Genomic DNA, 24,799 nt, shown 5'->3' with positions numbered 1-24,799 from the left:
AGTTGGGGAGTGTCTCCTCACATACACTTGACCCTTGGGTGGACCTCCAAACTCTTCTGCTCTCCCCATGCTGTTGTGAATAACCCCCGGGCAGCTGCTTGCCCTATGCATGCTGCACTGAGCATCAGCTACGCGTGCACTCCCCGTCTCTGCGACAAAAAGTCCCCCAACCCCTTTTGTCCATCATGGCGCTGAGCTGCGCCAGGCTCCTGGCTGGATGGAGCCCTGGAAGCTCAGCCGGCCCCAGCAGGGTGGGAGAAGGGGGATGCATCCTCACCCCATCTCCCTTCCTCTCCCCCTCCCCCTTCCATCTCCACCTCATTCCACCCCCACCCCCATCTCCATCCCCATCACCCCCCCATCCCCATCCTCATCTCACCCCCTCCCCCACCCCCGACGCGCCCAAGGACGAGGGGGAAGGGGTGGGTGCACAGCCCCCCCTCCTCCCAGTGCCACATCTGCACCCCCCGGGCAGGTCGGGGATGCCGGGGTGCGGGGGGGCCGGGGGCCGGGCAGCATCCCGCCGGGCCGGGAAAGCACCGCTCTGCGCAGCAGCGGCGTCTCGTTTTTCCTTACAAATCAGCCGTTTCCGAGACACTTCCTGCTGCGGGCGTTAACCCTTGGGGCGCCGCTGGGCAGCAGCAAGCGAGGGCAACCCGCGATGGCCACGATGCAGCGTTAACCCTCCGCTTCCCGGGCTGGGGCTGGTGCGGTCCCCGCGTCCCCGCCGTAGGGACGTCTGAGCTGGACTCGACCCTGGGAAGCGGGGTACGAATTGCTTGGGGGAGCTCAGGTCAGAGGGGGCCGTCAGCTCCCAGCCTGGCCCCTCCTGCTGCTGCCCGTGGTTTGCCTCTTCCCGCAAGGTGCATCCTTGCTGAGGGGGGCTGACGGAGCGGGCTGGGGTGCCATGGTACCCGGCACCCTCGCTACAGCAGGGGCTAAGGCTCTGGGCAGCGGGAAGGGAGGGGGCCTTATCTCATTTCGGGTGCTGCACAACGCGTACCGCTTCCTTCGGGGCCTGTGGCACAGCGCGAGGGGACGTTGCGTCCAGAAGGAACTGGCAGCCTGGGAAGGGTATTTCCAAGCCTTTTCCATAACCAGAGGGCCTGGGAAAGGGCATGGGGTGTCTTCAGTGATGTAGGGGTGTCGGTAGATGCGGCAGGAGCTGGGGAGCTGGCCCAGTGCTCCCCAGGGGGCTGGGGTTGGCGGCTGCTTTCCCTTGGCCGCTGCTCAGCCAAGGGTGCATCACCTTTGGTGCTGCTCCCGGGGGACCCCACCGGGGCTGGGCTCGGCTCTGCCGTGGCGTGTGCCAGCCGCAAGGAGGGGTTTCTGGTGGGGCTGCCCTGTGCCATTGGCTGGTTCTGTGTCACACCACGCTGCGGGGACAGGAACGGGCTCTGCCCACCCGTGGGAGGAAAGCTCATGAGGCAAGTGGTTTGGGGAGGGTGGGTTTTGCAGAGTGGTTGCAATGAGCAGGATCTGCCTGGGTGCGGGTGCCTGTCTGCCCTTGGCGTGAGGGCCGTGGGGAATCCCAGGGCCGTGGGGAATCCCAGGGCCGTGGGGAGGGGACAGAGGATGAGGGGGAGAGGTGGCAAACAGGGCTCCAGCCTCCAAACCCCATCACTGCATCTCTCGAATGCAGCTGGGGTGTGGGGTGCAGCACGGCCAGACGGAGTACAGAGCTCATCACCGCAGCCCAAACCTTCCCCAGCCGGAGAGGTGCAGAAATTGCTGGACAATTTCCCAGCAGCTGGGAGCCCAGGAGCACCCCTAACACCCACTACAGTGAAATGGCCAGCGCAAGCTGCTGGCACCCAATTGCCCTGGGGGAGAGCCCTTCCTGGAGAAACTGTGCCACCCAAGAGACTGGCAGCACTGGGGGGGTGCTGCATGTGTGCCCCCCAGCTTGCTGCAATGCCTGTATGTGCAAAGGATGTGTGTACACATGGTATGGGGGCGCCTGAACCTGTTTGTGCACGCACGCACCCAGCAGGGAAAGCAATCAATCACACACATGGTACTCGCACGCTCAAGGCACACGCGTGTACGTGCTGAGCCCTTGCACTACATGGTGTGCAGGGCTGCCTGCGCGAGGCTGCAATTGGGTCCCAGCCCTGGGAGACAGGACAGGAAGGGGACAGGCACCCCGTAACGGTTTCAAGCCCTCGTGGCCTGTGTTTTGATGTTTACCCGGCGTTTCCAGGGAGCCAACCGTTGTCAGCTCCCTGGCTCTGCTGTGACTCACACCAGGCTGGGGCTGAGTCGCGCTGACCACAGCAAAGACCAAAAGCAGTGCAAAGCAGTGCTGCCGGCAGCACAGAGTACAGCCACCTACCAGCTACCCTGGGCCTGGGGCACTGCCGGCCCCCTTCACTTGGCTGGGGATGTCTCCAGCTGGCCAAGGAGTTATAAAATCTCAGGGGAGGACACTGCACCTAGCTTCAAGCATGCTGTCAGCCTGGGGCTCCGGTCATAGCCACTCAGCATCTCCAAAGATGGAGGGGTTGGTTTTGGGGTGGTTCCCCCCCCCCCATGGGGTTGAATCCAAGGCTGGCTGTACCCTAGGATAGGGTTGGGACACCCTCAGCCCCAGTCCAGCTGACTATCACACCATGTTTCAAGATGGTTCAAAAAAAACAAAAAAAAAATCAGTGATATCCATGAGAAGCAACAGAACAAAAGTCACAGGAGGAAGAGCAGAGCTGGGGTGCATAAAGCTCCAGGCAGCCTGGGAAGAGCCTCCTTCCAGCCTGCCCTGCACACACCCCTGGTGACAGGCATGGCACAGAGGACAAAGACCTGTAGGTTCAGGGCACCTTTCCCTTCCACACACCCAGCCCCCTGGGAAGGGGGTGTCTGCTCACATCTCCAAAATCCCATCTTAGCTCAACCAGGGCAGTTTAGAGGGTACTGACATCCCCCTCGAAGGTGGGGAGCAGCACCAGCCCAGCCCCCACTGGGTTGGCAGCACACTATCCTCACCAGTCTCATCCCAGCAAGCTCCAGCCCCTTCCCCAGCGACCCACGTTCCACTCCCCCCCCCCAACACCTCCCCCTTCCCCACCACAGACACACAGCTTGGGGTGCACGTTTTTATAAAAAGTAGAGTTTATTGCCATTTCTACCTAGATTTACACAACTGTGTCACCGCTTCTGACGTCAAAAGAGACGTCCCGTCACTTCCCAGAGAGCTGGCTGGGAAAGGTGGGGAGCCCAGAAGCATGGGCTGGCTCCCCCCAACCCAGCGGGCTGGAGCGCAGCCCCTGTCGTGGCTCTGCCCAGTGGTCAGTCCAGATCCTCCCAGCGCTGCTGCGTGGCTCTGTCGCAGTGGATGCTGGAGAGGGGTGAATCCATCCCTCCTTTGGGCCACTCGCAGCGCTGGCCACCCAGTTACAGCCACTCGCCATTCCAGTCTTGCCTTGAATCCCCCAGCTGTACAGAGATGGGCACAGCTGGCCTAGAGCCTCATGGGCACCGCTCATGCGTGTGTTTATACATATATACGGCTACAGAAGATGCCCAAACTAATAAAACAAGCTTTTTTCCTTGTAATCCCCACACTGATGTGTGTACAGCCATGCACTACACCGCAACTGCTACCACCAGTGCTGCTCAGAGTCAGATGTGGGTTCCAGCACGCTCCTGGGTGGCTAGCAGGACAAAATCTGCATCGCTCACTAAACAACGGTCTTCCTCCAACGTCAGGCCTTGCCAGAAAGAGACCCCCCCTGCACAGTGCAGCAAAGGCGCAGGACTCGGCGTGCACTCCTTCCAACCGTGGATTCCCATTAAAGTGCCAAAGGTCGCCTGGCACTGCCGGGGTGTTGCGGATGCCCAGGTTTCAGCAGAGCCCAGGACAGGCAGGCCACAGATCTACTCCTGGCACACGGCGGGTGGTTGGATGGGGAGGGGTCAGCTGCCCGCGTCTCCCTCGCAGAAGAGCATCCTCGTGCAGGAGACAGCCACTGGCTCTGCTGGCTGGCCAGGGTTGCCCTGGAGGGGCACGGCTCAGCACCGGGGTCTGGCAGTCCTTCGTGTGAGATGAAGGCGGAAACGATTTTGCAGGAGATTAAGTAGAAAGAGTTCTGTGGCTCTGCCCACCCCGAGGACAGAGCCACCTTACACCGCAGAGCCCCCTGAGTGCTGGGCTGGGGCAGCCGCCCCGGGGCTCTGCTCCTCTGGGCACAGGACCTCCGTGGGAAGCCGGGACTGGAACTTCTCCAGCTGCTCAGGGCTGGCAAGGGTCTTCAGGAGGCTGTTTTCACGCTCCAGCTGGGAGTTTTTCTCCAACAGTTCTTTGATTTGCTCTTTCAGGACCTCCACCTCCTCCCGCACTGCATACATCAGGTGATTTTTCACAAGATCCTGCAAAAAGCCATCAAAGGGACCAGATCACTCCAGTGTTATGCCCTGGGGGTTGCTCCCACCCTGCCCTGCAAAGCTCTGATCCCAGCCACTCGACAAGTGCCACAAAGGCTCTTCCCAAAGACTGTCCCTTCCCACCCAGGCCAGGGCTTGGTGCTCGCCCCATGTAGCTCCCCCCAGGCCAGCACCCATAGCATCCCTCGGGTCCCCCATCTCCCAGGCCCTCTCCAGCTCCTCACACCTCCCCAGGGGTCTGGCAGGCTGCAGTTCCCCATCACCCACGGGACCTGACTTGGTCACCCCCAATCCTCGGAGGGTCCTTCCCAGGTCCCCCCCTCAGCGGGCTCCCTGCACACTGCGGTGCTGCCGGAGCCAATGAGCTCAGCCAGCTGCAGCACGCAGACAAAGGAGCTGCTCTGCCCGGCAACAGGCTGGGGAGCAGAGACCCCCCCACTCTGGGTAGAGCACCCACCCGGGGAGTGGGGATCCCCCCAAGCAAGAGCACCCGGGGAGGGGGGGTGTCACAGAGCAAGGCACCGGGGGGAGGGCCACTGCGGCTTACCATTGCCTGCTCGATCTTGTTGTCGATGGCCACCACGCTGGCTCCGGAGGCACTGGAAGAGAGAGGAGAGGCAGAGCGTTAGCGGCAAGCCCCCGAGCACCCCCCTTCCCCGAGGATCCGGGCACCGGGACACTCCCCCACCGCAGGCTTCAACGCGCCGGGGCTTTCCCCTTCATTGCGAATCAATCGGTGTCCGTCCCGCCGCCCCCCGAGCCGCAACGCAGCCGGCCCCCCCCAGCAGCAACACGCCAGCCCACCCAGGGCCACGGCGAGAAGCAGCGAGACGAACCGCGGCCGGTACCGGGGCTGCCCGTACCTGTTGTCGAGCTTCACGGAGACCACGTCCCCCCCGAGCAGGGAGGAGAAAAAGGAGATGGAGAAGTTGTGGAGCTGGTAGACAGCCACCTCCATGGGGGACTGGTACATGCCGGTGCTCATGGCTGCGCAGAGCGAGGCGAACAGACGAGCAGCAGCAAAACGCACTGCGGGACCCCCCTCACCGCCCCCGCTTATATCGGCGGTGTCCGCCCCGTGGGTGGTGCCAGCTGCGCCGCGCCCGCCCACCGCCCCACGGCCGGTACCGCCCCCGTGCCGCGGCACCTCTTCCCCGGTGCTGCACCCCTGCGCGGCACCCCGGCACAGCGCGGCCCTCTCCCAGCGCAGGGCCCCTGCCTCCCGGCGCTGCGTCCTCGCCAGTCTGCACCCCTAATCTGTGCACCCACTCCTGCACCCCTCGGCTTCCGCCACCGGAGTCCTGGCACCCCATCCGTCCGTGGCACCCCCCGGCACCCATCCCTCCACCCCACATTCCTCCGCAGCCCACACGCCTCAGCACCCCCTTCCTGTGCTCCCCACGTCCCCCCGGGATTGGGGTTCAGCTGTGGGGGGACCCGCTTGGGAGGCTGGGAAAAGGAGGAAACCCACTTTGCATTTGGGGTGCGCACCCCTGCAGGACCCCGCACAGCAGGATCCGCCGGGGTGCAAGTGGGGGGGACGGGACGGCGAAGGGGGGCAGCTACGGCCGTGCCAAACAAAACCGGGAGCGCAAAACAGAAACGGGAGTGGAAAAACAACCCGGGCGCGCAAAACAAGACCTGGAGTGCAAAACAAAAACGGGAGCGAAAAACAAAACCGGCCTGCAAAACAATCTCCGGGGTGCAAAACAAGCCCCGGGCCGGCCCCCGGCCCCGCCCCGCCCTTGCATAACCCTCCACCGCACCGCACCGGGGCCGCGCTCCGCCGGGGGGGGCCGCCGCCCCGCGGCCAGGGCCGGCACTGCAGGGGGCCGGGGCCGCCCCCCGAGCTGCGCGCGGAGGGAGATCGGGGCGCTCCGTGGGGCTGGGGGGATGCTGGGGGAATGCTGGGGGATGCACGGCCGGGGGCCGGGTCTGCGCTGTGTTTGCGCGGAGCGACGTCCCCGCGTGTGCACACACGTGTGCAAGCGCCGGCGTCACGCCAAGTCCCGCGCTGCACCAGCGGAGCGACGTGCACATAGAGCAACACGGGGGGGGCCGGGGGTGGCATTGCCCACCGCGGGTGATGCTCCCCGTGAGCTCGGCCGCCCTCCCTGGGCTGCCCTGCCAGCCCCAGCGCTTATCTCTGCCCTCTGGACCTGGAGGGACTTTGCTCAGCACCCCGGGCGGTCGCCCCACTGCTGCCTGCTGCCCCTGACCCTGCGCACGGCGCTCATCCTTCACAAGCCGGAGCGGGTGCTGATGCTGAATGAGACCCTGCGAGACAGCTCGTGCCACGGTGCAGCGTCCAAGAAAGCATTAGTGCTGGCAGGGGCATGTGCACCCCAGAGGTGCTGCAGAGGACCCCAAATCCTGTGATCCAGGGGGTGCCGAAGGTGCCCGGCACCTGGCTGGTGGGTGCCAGCACGGGGAGCAGCCCAAGGAGTCCCAACTGGCGGGTGTGCTGCCATGCTCCTTCCTCGGGGAAAGGGCTGAGGGTGGGTGGAAGGGTATTTCCCCATCAGAAAGGGAAACTGAGGCACGGTGCAGCGTGGCTGCTGCTTAGAGCGAGGCTCTGCCAGCTTGCTCTGCAGAAAATCGCACCCCCACCTCCCAGGGCAGGATGTGGACCACGGTGTCCCAAGCAGCGAAGGGCACGGGCACCCTGCGTGGGACACTGTGCTACCCATGAACCACGGCCGGGCACACGCAGGTGGCCTGAGACACACAGGTCTGCTGTGGGGATGCGAGAAAGCATCTCCTCCTCCCTGGTGGGGGGATTGCGCATGGGAGAGGTGCTTCTCCCCACTGGGCACGTGTGGGACCTGTTTGCCCCTCTGTCTGCGGGGGGGGATGATGCACATCCCCCCGTGCCAGCACCAGCCCGGCCCATGCAAAGCCGCTGGGCAGGGGCTGAGCAGGGGGGCTGGTGCTGCAGAGAGCTGGCGGGGGCTTGTTCCCCCCCCAAGCCCCGGGGCTGGCGCGTGTCCCCCCGCCCTGCCCGCGGCCAGGCCCTACTCACCAGTCCCTCCTCCTGAAGAGGCTTGGGGAGTACGGCGGCTGGAAGGTCATGCTGGCACCTGCGACCCCACTCCAGCCCCTCCGCTCCCCGGCAGCAGCCCGGCGCTCCAGCAGCGATGCCGGCTCTGCCCGCAGCCACGTCGCCCCGGCCTGCCGGGTGGCAGGGACAGCCTGGGTGCCGGCTGCATCCTGGGGCCCCGGGCACGGCGTAAACACGCCGGGTGGATGACCTCAGCCATGCTCAATCAGCCCTTTCAGGGGCCGGCGGGCCAGCGTGCCACCCTGAGCCGTGCGGGTGCTGAGCGGGGAGCGGGCAGCTGCCCCCCTCCACGGGCAGATGAAAGGCGCTCTGTGTGCACTTGTCCCCAGGGTGGCTGGTGGTGGGCAGGCTGGCAGCCCCTGGGACACGGGGCACAGCTCTGTCCCCTCGGCCCAGACAAGCCCAGGCCACCCACCGCGGGGGTCCCGTGACTCGATTTCTCATCACAGCTCAGGGAAGGTGTCCGTCTCACTGCAGAGAGGGCAGGGAAGAAAGGGAGAGACATTTTCTCTCCCATGGCTGGGCGCGTCTCTGGTTGTGCCACCTCCTGTCTCCTGCAGAGAGGTGGGCAGCAGCAGGGAGATAGGGTAGGCAGACCCCAGCCTGCCCCTAGCCCTGGCAGCTGTGCCTCAGTTTCCCCATCTCCTGTGCTACAGCACCCTTAGACCTGGGCCAGCCTCCTTCCCAAAGGAAAGCCCTAAATCATTAGTGCCAGGGACCAAAGGTTCCAGGATGGACAGACCGGAGCCTGGCTTGTGGCTCTTGCCCCACAGCTCTGGGGTCCTGGACCCTGCGCAGCCCCTTCCCCACACAGCGCTCGAGTACCGAGGGCTGGGGCAAAGCCGGCAATTTCCGCGGCTGCTGGAGCAAAGCGGGGAAGCGCAGCAGCGTAGCGCTTCGTGAGGAAATTGCTTCAGCTCTGTCACCTCCAATATTTTTCCCATGGAGCTGGGACTATTGCAAAAATAAACAGAAGTCGCTGACTTCCCTGCTCCCCCTCCTGGGGTCTTTCCCAGCCCTGCACAGCCCTGACCATGGCCATCACTGCTTGGGGCACGGGCTCCCCGTCTGTGAAGGATGCTGCCCTCCTCCATGAGACCCCCAGGCGAGGGATGGCTTTTTAGGGATGGAAGTGCAAAAGGCTCTGCTTTCTCTTTCCTTCCCGGCAGTTAATTAATCCCAAGGCAGCCTGCCCGGCCCCGGGGCAGGTCATGCTGGGCACCGGGGCTGCCTCCTCCTCCTGGCACGGCCTCAACAGGGATGCAGCCCACCTCCCTGCAGCCCCTCGCCCGCACACCCACTTGGGGGATGTGGCTTCTGCTGCAGGCACCCTGGACACGTGGCCTGGGCATGTTTGGGTGCACACAAACGCCTTGCAACCCATACATTCACGCGCACACGTGCCAGTCCTGCTTGCAGACGCGCAGGCATGCCCTGCATGCACAGGCACGCCCACGCCCCTTGCACGTACATGGGCATTTTCTAGCCCACGTGGGCATGCACCCTGCACACAAGTGGACACCCTTCATACACGCGCACACTCATGCATCCTGCACGCAGGTGCATGCACATGCACTTGTGCATGCCCACCCATCCTGCGTGCATGCCGATGCATCCCGCCTGTGAACTGCAGATACCTCCCCCTGCACGTGCACGCGTTGCCCTGACTCACAGCTGACGCAGATGCACACCCGTGCACGCACACACGGTGTCGGCAGTGCGGAGGGGGGGCAGCCCAGCTGTCCCCTTGTGCAGGGGGGAGACACCCCCCAGCCCATGGGGCGGCCCCACTGCAGCACAACTCAGGGCTGGGAGCAGCAGCTCACAGCTCTTTGCCGGACCCCCCGGGTTGTGCTCGGCTTTCCCCAGGGATCTGCACGGGAGCCCCTGCGGGCTGTCCAAACACCTCCCACAGCAGCAGAGTCCTGCGTGGGGCTCCAGCTGTGCCCTGAGCGGTGGGGGGACCTTTCCCAGCCCCCCGTGGCCCCAGCAGACAGCCTTGCCGGGCTGCTGGCCCCACTCCAGCAGGGCTGCTGGGATCCGCTTCCTCTCCCACCACCCTGCTCCTGCTCCTTCAGGGCCTGGCAGCAGCAGAGCGGGGTGGGCAATGTCCCTCCTGGTTCTTCCTACAGAGCAGGGGGCCATGGACTCGCTGCTACCCTGTGGCACCAGTGGCCATGGTGACGGGCACCTTGGAGCAGGCTGGGTGAGAGGGGCCAGCGGTGCGAGCTACATCCCCGGGGCAGCAGCGCGGCAGCTCTTGCCTCGTGTGCAGCTATGGGAGGTTCGTCAGGCAGGGCTCTGGCTCGTGCCTGTGGTTATTTTGGGAACAATAACAGCAGCCACGATACGGTGTAATTGTGACACTAATCGTTGCGCTCTCTGAGGGGAAAAAAACCTGGTGGCTGTCACTGAGCAGCTAGGAGAGGTGGTGAAACCCACCATTTGCTGGTGTCACCCCCAGCAATGGCCCTGTAGGGTACCCCAAAGCTGCTAGCAACCCTTCAGCCAGCCCGCAGCCAGCCTGTGCCCCAGCCTGGGAGACGCCAGCCCCAATCGCCAGGGTGACATTTAGTGACCCCCTCCTCCTCTGCAACAGGACGCGGAGGCATGGAGGCACCCGGGCTGCAGCCCCTGCAGGGCTAAGCCTGGCTGGAGCCAGGGACGACGGGGAGCAGGGTGACGGGATCACCTCTCTTGCCTCCTGGCACCCCACGCCTGCACTCTGTTGTGGCCCCGTCCCCACGGCCCCAGGGACGAGATTGCTATTGCACTGAGCCTCGTGCATTGAACCTGTGCCAGGCACTGCGGTGCCACACGCCAAAGGATGCCCTTGCCCTGTCAGCGGCTGGTGGGAGCCGGAGGAACGGCCAGTGCTGCGGGAGCAGTCCTGGCTCCTCAGCCTCTGCTCTCCCCCAGCTCCAGGCCGTTCTCGCTGCTCTGTGGCAGTGCTCCTGCCTTGCTCTCTCCCAAGGACTCAGTTCAATGGGAGGAAGGCCCTTCAGAGGGTCCGAGGCGTGGGAAATGTTTATTGCCTGGCCTCGGAGACACTGGAGAGCAAAACGGGAAAGGCTCAGAGCCAAAGCTGCCCAGGCTGCTCTGCAGAGCCAGATCTCCAGCTCAAAGGGTCAGAGCAGAGGGGGAGAGGAAAAGCCACTGCTTGCAAACACACAGCTAAGAAAACTCTGCCTTTCACAGCCTGATATCCTGCAGCCATGGCTGTGCCGGCCAAGGGAACGGGGGATGCCAGCGCCAGAAGGAGGGGTGGCCGGGGACATCAGTGATGGCGGGGTCTTGTGGGAGCCCATGGTGGGAAGGGCTGGGCGTGGGATAGGGCTGTGGAGCCCCAACTCTTGCCCCAGATCCTGGTGCTGGGGAGGGAGAGGTAACACCAGGGAGCTGCCCACGGGCAAGCAGGCAGCTGTGCCATCTGCTGTCCCACTCGGCAGTCCCGCTCCCAGTGTCCCAAACTGCGCCTGCCCGCCCTGCGGCGCTGGCGTGGGGCTGCTGTGCCAGTCCCGAGGGCTGCGGGGCCAGAGCTGTGGGCTGCCGGAGCACACCAGTTGGCCAGCTCCTGGTTTCCTCATCCTGAAGACGTCCTGGCCAAGCTGTTTACTGCAGACTTGGCACTACCCCGGCTCAGCTGGTGCCTTCCAGGGGCTGCGCGGGACCCGTGGCAGCCCCGTGCAACCAGGAGCCCTGTGACATGGGGACCTGGTTCACGCCCAGCAGAGCTTTGGAGGACCCATTAATCCCTCAGCCCGGGGCACGTGCTGCCCCAGAGCAGAGGGCAACCCCTCCTGGGTATATCTGTAAGTGCCCAGGCAGGTATGCAAGCCCCTGCCTGCAGAGCCAGTGCTGCTGGCCTTGCTAGACCTAGTCCCAGTCCCAGGGCTAGGGGACATCAGAGCAACGGGTGAGCTGCGCAGGGCGGTCACGGCCTTTGCAATGCTGGGGAAGCCTAGGGAGGGTTTGCAATCGGGGAAGGCCGATGGGGAACCCGTCCTGCCCTCCCTTCACCAGTGACGGAGGCAGAGCGAGCTCCCGCGAGCAGCGGGGACCTGCAGAGTGCCGGGAGCTGTGGGTAGGGGACATGGCTAACCCCCCGGCTGGGCAGCGGGGCACGGGCACGGATTGCGGCGTGGGGACTCCTCCAACCTGTTGGGCTGGAGGCAGCGTGGGGCGGGAGCAGGGAGCCCTGGCAGGCTCCCGTGTCCAGCTGTTGGGCTGCCTGCTTCCTCTGATAAAGGTACTTGGCTGTACTCCCAGTTCTGTTTTTTCTGGCGTGCGAGTGCACACCCTGGAGCCGGCCTGCTGAGAGCTGCAATTTTTCTTTCTCTAACTTTGTCACCAGCCCCTCTTCTTCCTCCCGTGCCCCCTACCCGGTGCACCCCAGTAGCAGCTGCCCCCCAGCAGCAGTGTGAGGAGGGGAGGTCAGAGATGACCCGGCTCCCGCAGAGCCTTCCCTGCGATGCTGTACACAGGAAGCCCCCAAAGCCATGACTTCCCCAGGCATGCTGGGGTAGGAGGGGAAGAGGAAAAAGGGGCTGATCTGCTTATTACCAGCCCTGGACCCAACCTCCCGCCTTGCCTGCGTTTGTCGACACCAGCCCCACGCTGCTGCCTGCGCAGCTCGGGCCACCCCAGCGCGTGCCCTGCCAGGGGCCGTGCAGCAAACCTCGCCACCCCGCTGCTCCCCTGCTCACGCCTGGCCCGTGCAGGGTCCCACAACCACAGCACGCTGCGGGGGGAAGGCGTCAGGTATGGCACAGCCCGGCAAAAAACCCCGTGGCGTTCCCACGAGCATCATGCCTGGCTGCGGGGGGGGGGAGCACAGCCAGCCCCTGGCCACGCTCCCTGCCCCTCCCGCAGGTCAGGGATGCCCAGCCCCAGGGAGGATGGGTGGACTGAACCCTCAGCAGAGTTTTCATCCACAAATCTGTCCGCAGAGCAAGCATTTCACACCCACGGGCCCTGTGGGGTGGAGTCCCGTAACTGAACTCCATGTTATCACCTCCCTTGGTCAGCCATGCCCTGCCCCGCAGGTCTCCTGCCAGCCCAGGCTGTGAACTTCAGGTCTGACCTCGTTTCGTAGCCCACTGTATCATCCTGGACGGTCCCAGCTGGATCATCCCTAGGTCCTGGCTCCCCTTCTCCAGTCCGGTTTCAGGGAACCGGGGACACAGCGGAGGTGGCTGTGATGCTGAAGGGACCCCCTGCAGCACCAGGGCCACGCGGTGCCCCCGGACCCCAGAGCGCATGGCAGGCAGGGGGCTGCCAGCCTGGGCTCTGCCCTCCCTGAGCCCCTCGCTGGCGCAGAGCCGGCTTTTCCGGAGATCCCCAGCCCAAGAGAGGAACCCCAAGGCAGGGCCTCCGGCATCCGCCAAAAGAAATCCCAGGCAACTCTGCAGGCAGGAGCGGGTGCTCCGGAGCCACGCTCAGCGCCGGCAGCTGCTGCCCTGCGGCGTGCGGGAGTGCCCTGCTCGCTAATTGGAAGGCAGCTCATTATATAATGAGAGGACAGCGGCTGGGAAGCTGCGAGAGAGCAGCGCGTCGGCACCCCGTGCAACCAAAAGCTGTTCTTCCAGCCCAGATTAACCCACGCTCGAGGAAACCCTTGAATCCCTCACCTTCCCCTTTCAAGGGTGCCCGAGCTTTGCGCTCTCCTGCCTGGCCCGATGCTCGGGGGGAGCCCCGGCAGCCCCTCAACACCCCTTCCCGGGGGCCGGCTGGCTGGACCCAGCGGGGGGTGCGAAGCCTGGCCAGACACGACCCGGTGAGGGTCAGGAGTGGGAGAGGAGCCGAACTCCACCGGCGCGTGAGCCAGCCGCCCCACGGGAGGTCAGACAAGGACGCGCGCTGGGGCTGCACAGTTTCAGCAGAGCCGGTTATTAATACCCCGCCTGGCCTTTGCAAAGAATCCCGGGCATTTCAAACTGGGGACGCTTCGTTAAAACCCTTCCCTTGCTGACATTTCAGAACAATAAAAACATGAAAGACAATAAGCTGCTGGCAGGACACGTACCTGCGGCGCTGCTGTGGCTCTCCGTGTGCCCAGCCTTGGCTGCCAGCCGTCACCTGGCTCGTGCCAACCCTTGGGGACAACCTGAGACCGTCCCCTGCCTCCGGACCACCCGGAGCAGCCCTGCTCCGTGCCACGGGGGGATCACTGGGATGGTTTCACTCGAGGCCACGGGGATGTCTTGTCCCACCCTGCGGCATCGGCCGCCTCGCCGCCCACCCGGGCAGGGCTGCCATCCCCAGGGGAGTCCAGGCATGGGGTGGCGAGGACAGGATGACAACCTAACCCCGGGGCCAGGGGATCAGCAGGGCAGGGAGAGGCCCAGGGCTTCTGCTCTGCCGCCAGAGTCCTTCTGCAGCAAAACCCCCTCAAATATATGTATACACCTCTCTAAGGACACAGACGGAGGATGACGAACTCCTGTCCCGAAGCCAGCAATGTGTGGCACCTGGATAAATATAACCCGGAGCTCATTGGCAAAGCATGGCTTCGGGACAGGTTGCAGCCTTTAACGCCTCTCCAGCCCTCGCCCCCCTGGCCGCGCACCGCAGGGTATCCTCTGCCCTCTGCAAACAGGGTCTCAGTCGCTTCCCGAGGGCAGGATCTGCCCGGACCCTCTCTCCCCTTGGTAGCCACATTATGGTGCATATACACGCGCCACCGTCACATCCCCTGTGCGCACGTGCAGCTGCCAGGCTCTGCCGACAAGTGCCCTGGACCCCTCAGTCCCACACAGGACACGGTGCTCCCCCAAGCTACAGGGTCGGCTTTAACCCTCTCTGCACTGGGAGGCGGCTGGGGAGGTGCCATCGGGTCCCAGCACAGAAGAGCACACCAGGGGCACGATGTGCCCGCAAAGGCATTGCCCACAGCCATGCCCTGTGCCTGGTGGGAGCTGAGATGCCTGTCAGGCTGTAAAAGGCTTCCCCTGTGTGCCAGCCCCAACTCGCAGCCAAGCTCGGTGGTACCGTCCTCAGCACCATCCAGGATCGGGCCACATGTCCCCAGGGAAGGAGGGGCATGATGCTGAGACTGGGGCAGACCCCTGTAGCCTGCTCCAGCTCCAACCTCTTCCACACCTAAAGTTCAAAGCTTGAAATAAATCCTGGCCAGCATTTTGCCCATGCGGCCACTCTGCCCATCCCTGCCTGCCCTTGGGACACCTACACCCTGCCTGCTCGGAGCTGGGCACATGCCCTGGCAGACAGACAGCGCCTGAGCATCCGCGGGAGGCCAAGGTGATGGGTTTCTGTGCAGCTGGCATTGGCATCACCCGACCTCAGCTCAGCTGTGCCAGGCCCCCTTGGCCATAGCCACATGGCCAGGGGCAAATGGTTTCATCCTGAGGGCTTGGAGGTGCTGAGCAGGACTCTCCCGTGCTCCAGGGCACACTGGGGAATCTCCTTGCTGGAGGGAGGTGGGTCTTGCAGAAGCAGGCAGGGACGGGCATGGTGCATGGTGCATGGTGCATGGTGCATGGTGCGGCGCGTGCTGCCGTCAGCCCTGCTGAGCTGTGCCGAGCCAAGCGCGGTGTGCCACGGCCAAGCCTGGCCTGCAAGGGACACCACTCCGAAGCCTGCTGGGTCACGGGGTGGGGGTCCCAGGGTGGCAGGGTGCCCACAGTGGAAACCAAGGCAGGCACAGCAGACTGGCTGCCTGGCATCTTCCAGGCAGTGGGAGGATTTGGGCACGCCAAGGTCAGCTACTCCCCGGAGCCGAGGCTCTTGCTGCTATAGCAAAAGCTCCCCGGCATCTCGGCAGTCTGCAGGGCTCGGCAAACCACGCTACAAGACATGGGTCACGCCACGTGCAGCTCTGTCCCACGAGAGCAAAGTAAACAAGTACCCGGGGCACCAGTCCTGAGCGTGAAGGGTGGCTCTCCCAGCCCCCTCCCCGGGCAGACCTGCCCTGCGGGGCTGGGGAAGGCAGAACGGCCGGCGGGACAGCTCTCCGGTCTCACACCCACACCTCTCTCACACTCACACGTGCTCCCGCGCGCGGCCCCTCTCCCCGTCAATGCCTCCTTGTTGCTCCAGCCCACTCGGCCAGCAGGAATGCGCTCCCCGGCCCCGCCGCCCCAGGATGCCCTTTATGCCCTGGCTCCGTCTCCTCCTCCCGCATCGCTGCCGCAAAGTGACACCCGACAGACGGGAACAAGTGGTGCCATGCCACAAATGCCACCCTGGCACCACTGCCTGGGCAGCTCTTGCTCGCCGGCCTGACCTTATGGTGGGAAAGGCGGTGCTGCCCAGCTTCTCTCGCCCCGACTCATCCTTCCCGCAGCCTCCCGGTGCAGCACAGCGCTCCCCTGCCTCCCTGCAATTCCCTTGGCTTGCCCAGGATCCGGGGGAAGGTGGTCCCCAGCCCCTTTCACAGCACAGACCAAAGGGTGGGTCATTGCCCACCCTGTTGGGTGGAGCAGCAGGTCCCACAGTGCCCAGACAGGGCAGAGATGTCCCCTTGCTGCCCGGAGCGGGACGGGGCACAGGCTGGCCAGGCTGCCTGACCCTATCCAGGAGAGGCTGGGCACGGAGAGCTGGTACAGGCTGGTCGATGTGGGCGAGCAGGTTGGCACACATCTCCTCTCCCCACCCCAGAGCCAGGCGGGGCCCTGCTCGAATCACACGCCAGTACGCACCCGGGAGGGTGCTGCTCTCCCCCCGCAGCACTGACCCCCTCCCAGCCACCAGCTCCCCCCAGCCCTGGGAAACGTGCCATGCAGTCATGGGGCTGTTCTCCCCGGCCCACGCTTGGTCGGGCTCACGCCTGGGTCTTGAATGAGCAATCTCAGGGTAACGTTGGCACTGCGGAGGGATGGCAGAGAGCTTTCTGCCCACAGCGCCGGCATCTGTGGCGAGGAGATGAGCAACCCAGCCAGGATAGCGGTAGCTGGCCTCCCTCTGCCTGGTGTTTCCGTGCAAGCTTGGCCCCTTGGCACCGCCTGGGTGTCCTTGGAGAGCAGCTCACGATGACCCATGTGAGGGCACGGAGGGGAGAAGCCCTTTTTCAACAGGATCCCACGTACTCCCTGAGCAGGAGGGTTTCTTGCAGGAGCGACAGCCCTGTAGGCAGTCAATCCAGAGCATCCCTACCTCATGCAGCCCTCACAGCATCCCTGCAGCAAGCAAAGAGTGTGGAGAGCCTGGCAGGGACCACCCAGCCAGAGGGCAACCCCCAGAGAAAAGGCTGGAAATGCTGGATGTAAGCTGTCCGAGACCCTCAGCACTGATGTGAGCCTGACTTGCAGAGCCCAGGGCTTGATCCAGCACGGGCTGAACTGTCTCCAGCAGCCCCACAGCCAGACTTGGACTCCCGATGCAGCTGCTTGGTCCTCCCGTGCCATGCTGGACTTCAGCCATGCACAAGCGTGTGCATCCACGTGACCTCCCTCTCCTCCTGTGCCAATGTAGGAGCACATCAGGTAAAACAAGGGGCACAAATGTGCTCGGGTTCCCCGGTGCCAGCAGCAAGGGTGCCCTTATCGGGCCTGTTATCGGGGTGTTCCTCTGGCACCCACAATCCCCTGCTTGGTATGCTATCACCTCTTGGGTATCTTGGCTCATTCCCCAGGAGGAGAAAGTTCAGGCTGGAGCAAAACAACAGCAAACACAGGTGTGGGCACACCTGCCTCCAGTGCCCGGGGCCGTGCCCCCCAGCTCCCACACGCTGTGCCACCCAGGGGCGGCTTGGGGGGGATCACCCAAGCAGTCTCCAAACCAGGCTGGCAGCAGGGTGCAATGGAGGGACACCACAGCTTCGCACCACGCTACGGCACAGCCTGTCATAAACAGGAATGCCCGGAGCCTCTCGGGACACAACACACACCGGGGCATGGAGGACAGGCTTGGACACCGCAGTGAGGGGCACTGAGGGGCACAGATGGGGAGAAACCCCAGTCCCCTGGCACCTCCGCTTGCTCCCTACCTCAGCAGGGCAGACCAGTGCTTGCCAGGAGCACTGTGGGTCCTGCTCCAGCAGGGACTAGTTGGAAAGCAGCAAGCCGTGCCCACATCGCCTGCCTCCCGCTCACAGGCACTGTCACCGCCTTCCCCAGGCAAGCAGCCCGGATGCTTGGCTCTGACACCCAGCCCCAGCAGCCTGCGCTGGGGACGGTGTCTCGCTTCCCCTCTCTGCCCACGATGCCAACTGGCTGCAGCCTCCCGGAGTGAAGGGAAATCTCTTGCTCCTGTTTTCCTCCCGGCTGGGCGGGTTCGCTACTTGCCGTGCAGCCGGGAGCCCGTGCCGGGTGCTGGGTGCCTTGGCGGGCGTCCCGGCTCCTCCTTTCCCACCTGAGCGGCAGCTCAGCGTTATGTAAGTGCAGGAAGAGCGTCTCCGCCGAGGATGGCTCAGAAGGAGCAGCCTGTTCAGCGTGAGACGCTGGCTGGGGCGAGGAGGCGTGCACGCACCGCCTGGGTGGCTCGCACGCGTGGGGCAGCCACGTGTGAGCCCACCCGCCTCCCCGCGCCAGGCAAGGGGTGTGAAGGGTGGCTTGCACGCCTGTGCACAGACCAGGAGCACACCTACAGGTGCATGTGCATGCAAGGAGGGGAGGTGATGGCGAGGTGTCTGCAAACGCGTGGGTGCTGCCATGCAGCGCACCTGCACGCTACCCCACCTATGGCAGAGGATCGAGCCCCAGAGCCACTGCCTGCCCTGCCAGTCACGCAGATGCCTGTCACATACGCGCTGATGGGCCACGTGTCCCCTCAGCCCTGGGAGGGAGGATGTCTCCCACCTGCTGAAGCCACAGGCAGCTCTGGGTGCTACCACCCTGCGGCTCCCTGCAGCACCCCCTGGTCCAGCTCGGCTTTCCCAAGGCCAAGCTGGAGAGCCCCGGGCCTGCCAGCCCGCAGCACAGGCTGCTCCCCTTGTCTCACCACCCCTCCAGGGTGGCCAGAGGCACCAGTGCAGGACCTGAGACAGCTCTGTCCCCTCCCCACCCCTGGGGTCCCCCTCACCAGGGCTGGAGACCGCAGGGTGGCAGGGAGGTCTCCTCTGCCCACAGTCCCGGAGCAGGGAGAGCAGGGACGGACCCCTCACTCCCACCATCCCCAGCCTTGGTAAGCGGATGAGACCAGCCCCGAGCACGTCCCGCTGCTTGTGCACCGGCGGCCCCGTCCCTGAGCGGCCTGCCCTGGGCCAAGAGGGAGCAGCTCGGTCAGGGGCAGAGTCACTTTCCAGGGATGGGAAATACCACCCAGGCCAAATATGCCTCCACTCAATTTATGCCAAGGAGAGACAGGGAAGCTGCTGAAAGAGCAGGACCTGGCAGCAGGACTCTTGGGCTCCCTATCCAGTTTCTCACTAACTCTAAAGGTGGCTTTCTAGGCAGCACGGCTGTTTCTCAAGTGACAAGCTGCCCGTCTCCATGCAGGACTAAGAGGACGATGCCCGTTTGACGCTGGACACTGTCCATGCCCCTGTAGGCAATGTCTGTGTGGATAAGATGTAGCCAGGGAGATGAGCACAGATTCCAGGGGCCAAGACATACAGCTGGAGGCTGTTGTCACTGCCTGGACAGGCACAGGGCACTAACGGAGGGGCACCGCTGGGCATCGTGGGGCAGAGCCACCCGGACCTGCGCCCAGGGACTGGGCTCACACCACCCATGGCGGGTGGACTGGGCTCCCTGCCACACGTGGCTGCTCATCCTTCGCCCCACCTAGAAACCCTCAGTGCTGCCACCCTTACCCGGCTCCAGGGTCATATGGATCCCCCTGCCCCTGCCAGCCTGGGGGGCTGCAGGCCCCACATCTTGCCCCCATACTGCCAGCGCCCGAGCGCACAGTCAGCCCTAGTCCAGCTCCAGGGGCATCCAGCATATGGGCAGCCCCTTGGCATCCGCCGGTGACACCCACCTGTGGAAGAGCAGAAGGATGGAGAGCAGAGTCTGGTCGATGTTCCTGTTGCAGATGCCCTGGTTGAAGAGGTAGCAGGGGTCCCGCACGACGGGCTCCAGCGAGTCCTGGCGCATGATGGAGCTCAGCTTGTCGGTGTTGAGGTTCTTGCGGACCAGCTGCTCCTGCAGCTGCCGGAAGCTGCTGACGGTGGGGCTGCCCAGGTTGTTGTTCTCGCCCCCGGCCCCCTCCTCCAGTCCGCTCCGGTTGGCCAAGTCCAGGCAGCAGCTGCAGCAGTCCAGCCCCACGGGCGACCGGCACTCCTCCGCGGGCGACGAGGACATCCCGGGATCCCCCCGCGCGTTGCCACGGCGGCGCAACCGGGGCCGCTCCCGGGGCCGCGGAGGGCGAGCGGCGGCAGGACGCGCCCGGCTGCCGAGCGCCGCGCACCGCCGCCCGCCCGCCCGCCCCGGCTCCGCCGCCCGCCCCGCCCGGCCGCCCGCCCCGGCTCCGCCGCCCGCCCCGGCTCCGCCGCGCTGATTGGTAACGGCGGCCCCGGGCGCACGGGCCGCCCGCCGCAGCACCCCGCCCCGCCGCCGCCACCGCCCGCCTCCCCCCCCGGGCACCCGCCCCCTGGCCGGTCCTGCCCCCCGGAGCCCGGCACACCCCACGCGTGGGTCCCCGAGGCGCTTTCTGTGTCCCCGTGTCCCCGCCCCCCCGGGCAGCACTGAGCCAGCAGCGGGACCTCTGGGGGTGCGCGGCCCCCCCCGACCCGGCGGCTCGGGGTGGCCCGGGAGAGGGTGGCAAGGGGTGGCAAGGGGCCACGGCGCTCCCTTCCCCGGAGGGAACCCCCTGGCCCACGCCGTGCCTCCTGGGGAGGGAGCAGAGGGGCTCGGGGAGCCTGGAGCGTGGCCACCGCATCAACCCCCGGGGCTTCGGCAGGGCCCCGCAAAAGCCCACGTGGCTCCGGAGCAGAGGCAGGAAAGAGGGAAAGGGGAAAGAAGATGCCGGGATGGCAGAAGAGCCCGGAGTGACCTGGCACCACCACTGTGGCTGGGAGCCGCTAACCCAGAGCCAAGAAAAGGCACAGGTGGAACACGAGCCCGTAGAGCCGGGGTGGCCGAGGACGTGGGGAGAAGTTTTGATTTGCCCACAGTGTGCAGGGGGCTCCGGGGGTACGCAAGGGGAAAAGGAAATTTCTGCAGAGGGGGAAAAGTGACTTCCCTGGCACTTCTGCGTCCCAGAGGGAGCATCTCTCCTGCCAGTGAGATGCACTTATCTCTGCGGGCTGGTGACGTTGTGCTGCCCTGATGGTGCTGGGATACAGGGCAAAACCGGCAGAGATGTGGGGATGGCCGGGCTGTGACACCTGGGATGAGGAATGGGAGGGTGCCAAGGTCCCGGCCAAGGAGCACACGCAGAAACAGGGTGAGAGAGGGCGGACGGCGTGTGGGGCGGAAGCTGGGCTGGGCTGCCATCACTGTCAGTCAATGAACCGTGCGAGCCAGCCGGGAGATCCCTCACCCCTTCGGAGAGGAAAACATCTGGACAAAACAACCAGGAGCTGCTGAAGAAGGGTTGGCCAAGGATCTGAAAGGCAGCAGAGCTGCCCGAGGGAAGGAGCGGGCAGGCTTTTAAAAACCCACCACAGGCAGGAGGGGAAGTGAAGGCTGCAGGAGGAAGTCTGTATGGAGGAATTGCAAATGGATTGATAGAGGTAGTTGCAGAAAGGAGCAATCGGAGGACAGGAGCGGGTCTGAAGTGCACAGAATTGATAAGAAGAGATAAACCAGGTCAAAATCCGGCAGGGCAAAACCACCAAAAGCACCAGGACAGCAGAGATCCTGGCGGCAGAGCAGCGCTCACATGAGATGTTAATAGGGCGGCTAAAGCTGCTGAAGAAAAGGCAGAAGTGTTCAATAAACATTTCTGTTCCCTATTTGGCAAGGAGGAGGAAGATGCATTCGCATCACATGAGGATGAAGTGCTTTCCAGTCCATTAGTAACCAAGGAAGGCACAAGAAAACGTCTACCACAGATAAACAGCTGTAAAAGTGGCCAAGGAGATCTCCGGGCAGCGCTTCTCATTTTGTCCCAATACAGCAGTACGTCCTGGGGACGGGCCAGGATTTGGCCCTGCCAGTGGAGGTGGCACTAGCAGGGGGTCCAGGTGCGGGACGGGGGTGACTGGCAGCCCTGGGATGATGCTGGAACCAGGCGAACCCCCAAAGGAGGGGCGACCCATGCGTGTCCCCTCTCTCTGTGGGGCTGGTGGATGCTGAGGACTGTTTTCGAGGTGCTTCCTCACCCCTTCCAGAGGTCGCTGAGGGGCTGAGCACCGTGGGAGGGAATAGAAGCAGAGCCTTGCCGATCTGCCCTGCGCGGGGTGTGCCAGCAGCATTGGCACGACCTGGCAGTGGGGCTGGCGAGGGGGTCCCTGCGTGACCCCACTGCTGGCGAAGAGGTCCCTGCGTGACCCCACTGCTGCCAGGGCCCACGGGAGCAAGAAGGCGCTGAGGTTTCTTCTCCTCCATCCCTCCGGCTGGAAAACATCTCCCACAAGCCGGGGAGCGGGATGCGGCCCCGGGCAGAGCTGTGCCCCACACCGGGCGCTGTGGGGCGGCGTGTGGGGTGTGTGCCCAGCAGGAGCCGCGGGTGGCTGCTGCCATCCCGTGGGCACAGTGGGTAGGACACGTCCCCCTGTCCGCCCAGCGCTGGCACCCCTTTCCGCCCCTCCAGCCCCCCACGGCTCTGTCCCTCCGCGGTGCCCGAGGCCCGGGGGTCCTGCCCGGCTCCGGCGGCCTGTGCCCTGCCAGGCTGGTCCAGGCAGACGGTCCTGGAGCGTTTCGGGGCTGCTGCTATTTTCAGCAGGTTGCATCACCTCCCTTGTCCTGGAAGGAGCCCGGGGTACAGGTCGCTGGCTCCTGCAGGCTCCTCTGCCCTTCGGCTGTGGCCGCTGGCCCGCGACCCCTCCGGCAACCCCGGGAGCTGCTGCCTGGGGCTCGGGGCAGCCTGACGGCCGGCACGCTTCCACGGGAAGGGCTTCTCCACACCAGCCCTGCTACTCCTTGGCCATCAGCTCCTCGCTCCTCATCCACAACGGGCACGTGTCATGGGCTGCCGCATTCTTGCTTGCAAGCCTTGCAAGCCATGACGGGCTCCCTAAAGCCCCAGATCCTGGAGCCACATGACGGGACGAGGGTATCAGCCAGGAGCAGGAATCCAGCCCCGCTGTTGGCAGCGACAGCTGAAAAGTAGGTTTCCTATGTTTAGCTCTGGCCTTTTTGGGTCCTGCTGTTCTCAGGGCTGGGACAGTGCTGATTTCTGCCTTCAGCTCTGCACACCCGCTTTCCTCAAGGGCACCCAGCTGCTCCGCACCCCAGGCGGAGCCTGCACCCCAGACACAGGCAGAGGCACTGCCAGCCCTGTGCCGTGGCCGGCACAGCCGATGAGCCGGTGGGGGTGAGGACTCATTCAGGGCTGGCGTGGACTTGGAAAGCAGGGGATGGCTGAGGCCGGCGTGGTGCACACAGAGAGGCTCCACATCACTCTCTCGGCTCTAAGTGGGATTGCCTTCTCCTGGCTGAAATGTGGGGTGCTCTGCTCCCGGCTCAGTGCAGGGACCCCAGCCCTGCCTCTGCTCCTCCTGCAGCCCCCTCCCCTGGCTGGAGGGGGTGATGGGCTGGGAAGGAGAGCACACAGGGAAGTGTGCAGGGCTGTGGAGGGACCTGGGCTCAGCCAGCTCTGTGCCAGCCATGGGCTGAGCAGCCCTCTCCTCTCTTCACAGGGGGACCCAAACCATGTGCTGTCTGTCCGGGAGCTGTGAGCTGCAGGGTCTATCCAGGTCCTGCAGCTGCAGCCCATCCTCCCAGCACACGCTTTGGGTCTGGGGGAGGAGATTGCACCCTGTCCTGATCTCAGGGTGTCTCCAGAGCCACCCCCTCATAGATCCCTCCCAGGCAGGGCTCTAGATGCAATCTGGCCATGCCACTTTCCCCATCCCTTCCCCGTTGATGCCTTGGAGGGAGCCGGTTTATGTAGCCGGGCCATCTGCTCCAGGGGAGCCCGCCGTTTCCCGACTATGCTGCCAGGCAGACCCCCCTGCGCCTCCGCGGGGTGCTAAGAATAACCAGCGCCGTCAGCAGCCGTGATATTTGCAGGCGCCCGCTGGTGCCACCCCCACTCCAGCCTGCTGGGCACAGGATGCATCTGCTGCCTGACGTCAGCCGCTAGCCACGCAGGGGGGACGGGGTGGGCAGTCTGGGGGGGCCACGTGTGGCTGGTGAGGGGGGGGGTCCGTCGTCCCCCCCTCCTGCCTGAGCAGGAGCATGAACGCTGCGGTGGGACATGGGGTTATTGCTGCCTGCATCCTTGTACCCAGTGTGGGGACCCGGGGAGCTGCTGGCCCACCTTGTCCTGCTTCTTCCAGTGTCCCATAAACAGACGCCTCGTCCCGAGCTCTGCAGGACCCCCAGGAAGCCTCCAGGGCCGGGTGGCCATAACTCTGCCTTCCTGCCCCGGCCCTGCCCCACGGCTGCCGACAGAGCCGGAGCCGCGCACAGAGGGACGGGGACCCAGCTGCGCTTTGTGGCCTGGCAAAGGGGTCTCCTCCATCCAGGGGGATGAGAGAGACACCCCGGAGCTGCTTGTCGAGAGGACCCTGTCACGCTGACTGCAAATGTGGGCGTGATGCCCCCCCCCCCCCCCCAGCTCTGCCTTCCTTTGTGCAGGGGGACACAGACTGTTCCCCAGAGCTCTGCCCGGCTCTGCCCTGACTTGCTGGCTCCTTCTCTCCCAGCTGCACCGAGTGAGAGGGTCTCATCCTGGTGTGGCCATCCTTGTGTCTGCTCTCCTGCAGGCAGCAATCCGGATGGTGAGAAAACAGGACTTAGCAGGGAAAAATAAAAAATAACAATAAAAAAATCCCCAATCCTTCCCCTTGCCAAGCTTTTCTGGAGCTTTTCCCACACCCAGCCTTTCCTAGCCCAGGTCACCTCCTCTGCCCCCAGCCTGCAAATCCCCTACCCAGACACCTCCTCCTCCTCCTCCTCTCCTGGGTCCGGGACGGGATCACCTTCCCCGACACCCAGTTTGGGTCCCCAGGGCATGGCAACCCTGGCACAGCCCTGCGGCTCCCGAGGCTGGGCCAGCAGAAAGCAGAGCTGCTGCTCCTGCTCTGAGGACCTGCACGCGGTGTTTCCCCCAGCACCCCGGCTGTGCCCTAAAACGGGTGGGTTTTGCTGGGACGCAGCGCTCCCACCAAGGGCTAGCGCAGCCCAGCAGCTGCCGGCACTTGCATAAGCGGCGATGGAGCCCTTCCTCCCCAGGCGACCGTGAGTCACGCAGCCCGCCGTGAGTCTCGGATGTTTTCCTCTTTGTGTAACGCTCCAGCAAACCATTGGAAATGCCCTGACAGGCCCCAGCCGAGCAGCTTCCTGGCACGTGGGTTTCCACGCGCTGCCCGTGCTCCGGCGCGGGGACTTGCACGGCCCTGGGGAG

General features: G+C 64.7%; 1 protein-coding gene across 2 annotated transcripts in view; it reads right to left on the bottom strand.

The window, feature by feature from the left end:
• Window positions 1-3,090: 3,090 nt before the first annotated feature.
• Window positions 3,091-24,799, bottom strand: part of TSC22D3 (TSC22 domain family member 3) — a 430,696-nt gene continuing 408,987 nt past the window's right edge. The window contains exons 2-4 of one of the 2 annotated variants that reach the window (XM_075763838.1): window positions 5,244-5,369; window positions 4,928-4,979; window positions 3,091-4,365 (exon numbers count right to left, since the gene is read on the bottom strand). In XM_075763838.1, coding sequence (XP_075619953.1) covers window positions 4,120-4,365; window positions 4,928-4,979; window positions 5,244-5,365 — 420 coding nt within the window. In that variant the 5' untranslated portion in view covers window positions 5,366-5,369 and the 3' untranslated portion in view covers window positions 3,091-4,119. Of the gene's footprint in view, window positions 4,366-4,927; window positions 4,980-5,243; window positions 5,370-19,321; window positions 19,837-24,799 lie in introns of those variants that run through there. The other variant, XM_075763837.1, reaches the window with a different exon arrangement.

This window comes from Balearica regulorum, chromosome 11 (assembly GCF_011004875.1).
Source record: "Balearica regulorum gibbericeps isolate bBalReg1 chromosome 11, bBalReg1.pri, whole genome shotgun sequence".
Lineage (NCBI taxonomy): Eukaryota > Metazoa > Chordata > Aves > Gruiformes > Gruidae > Balearica > Balearica regulorum.
Note: the sequence above shows the minus strand (reverse complement) of the source record. Positions and strands in the feature narration are given on the sequence as shown.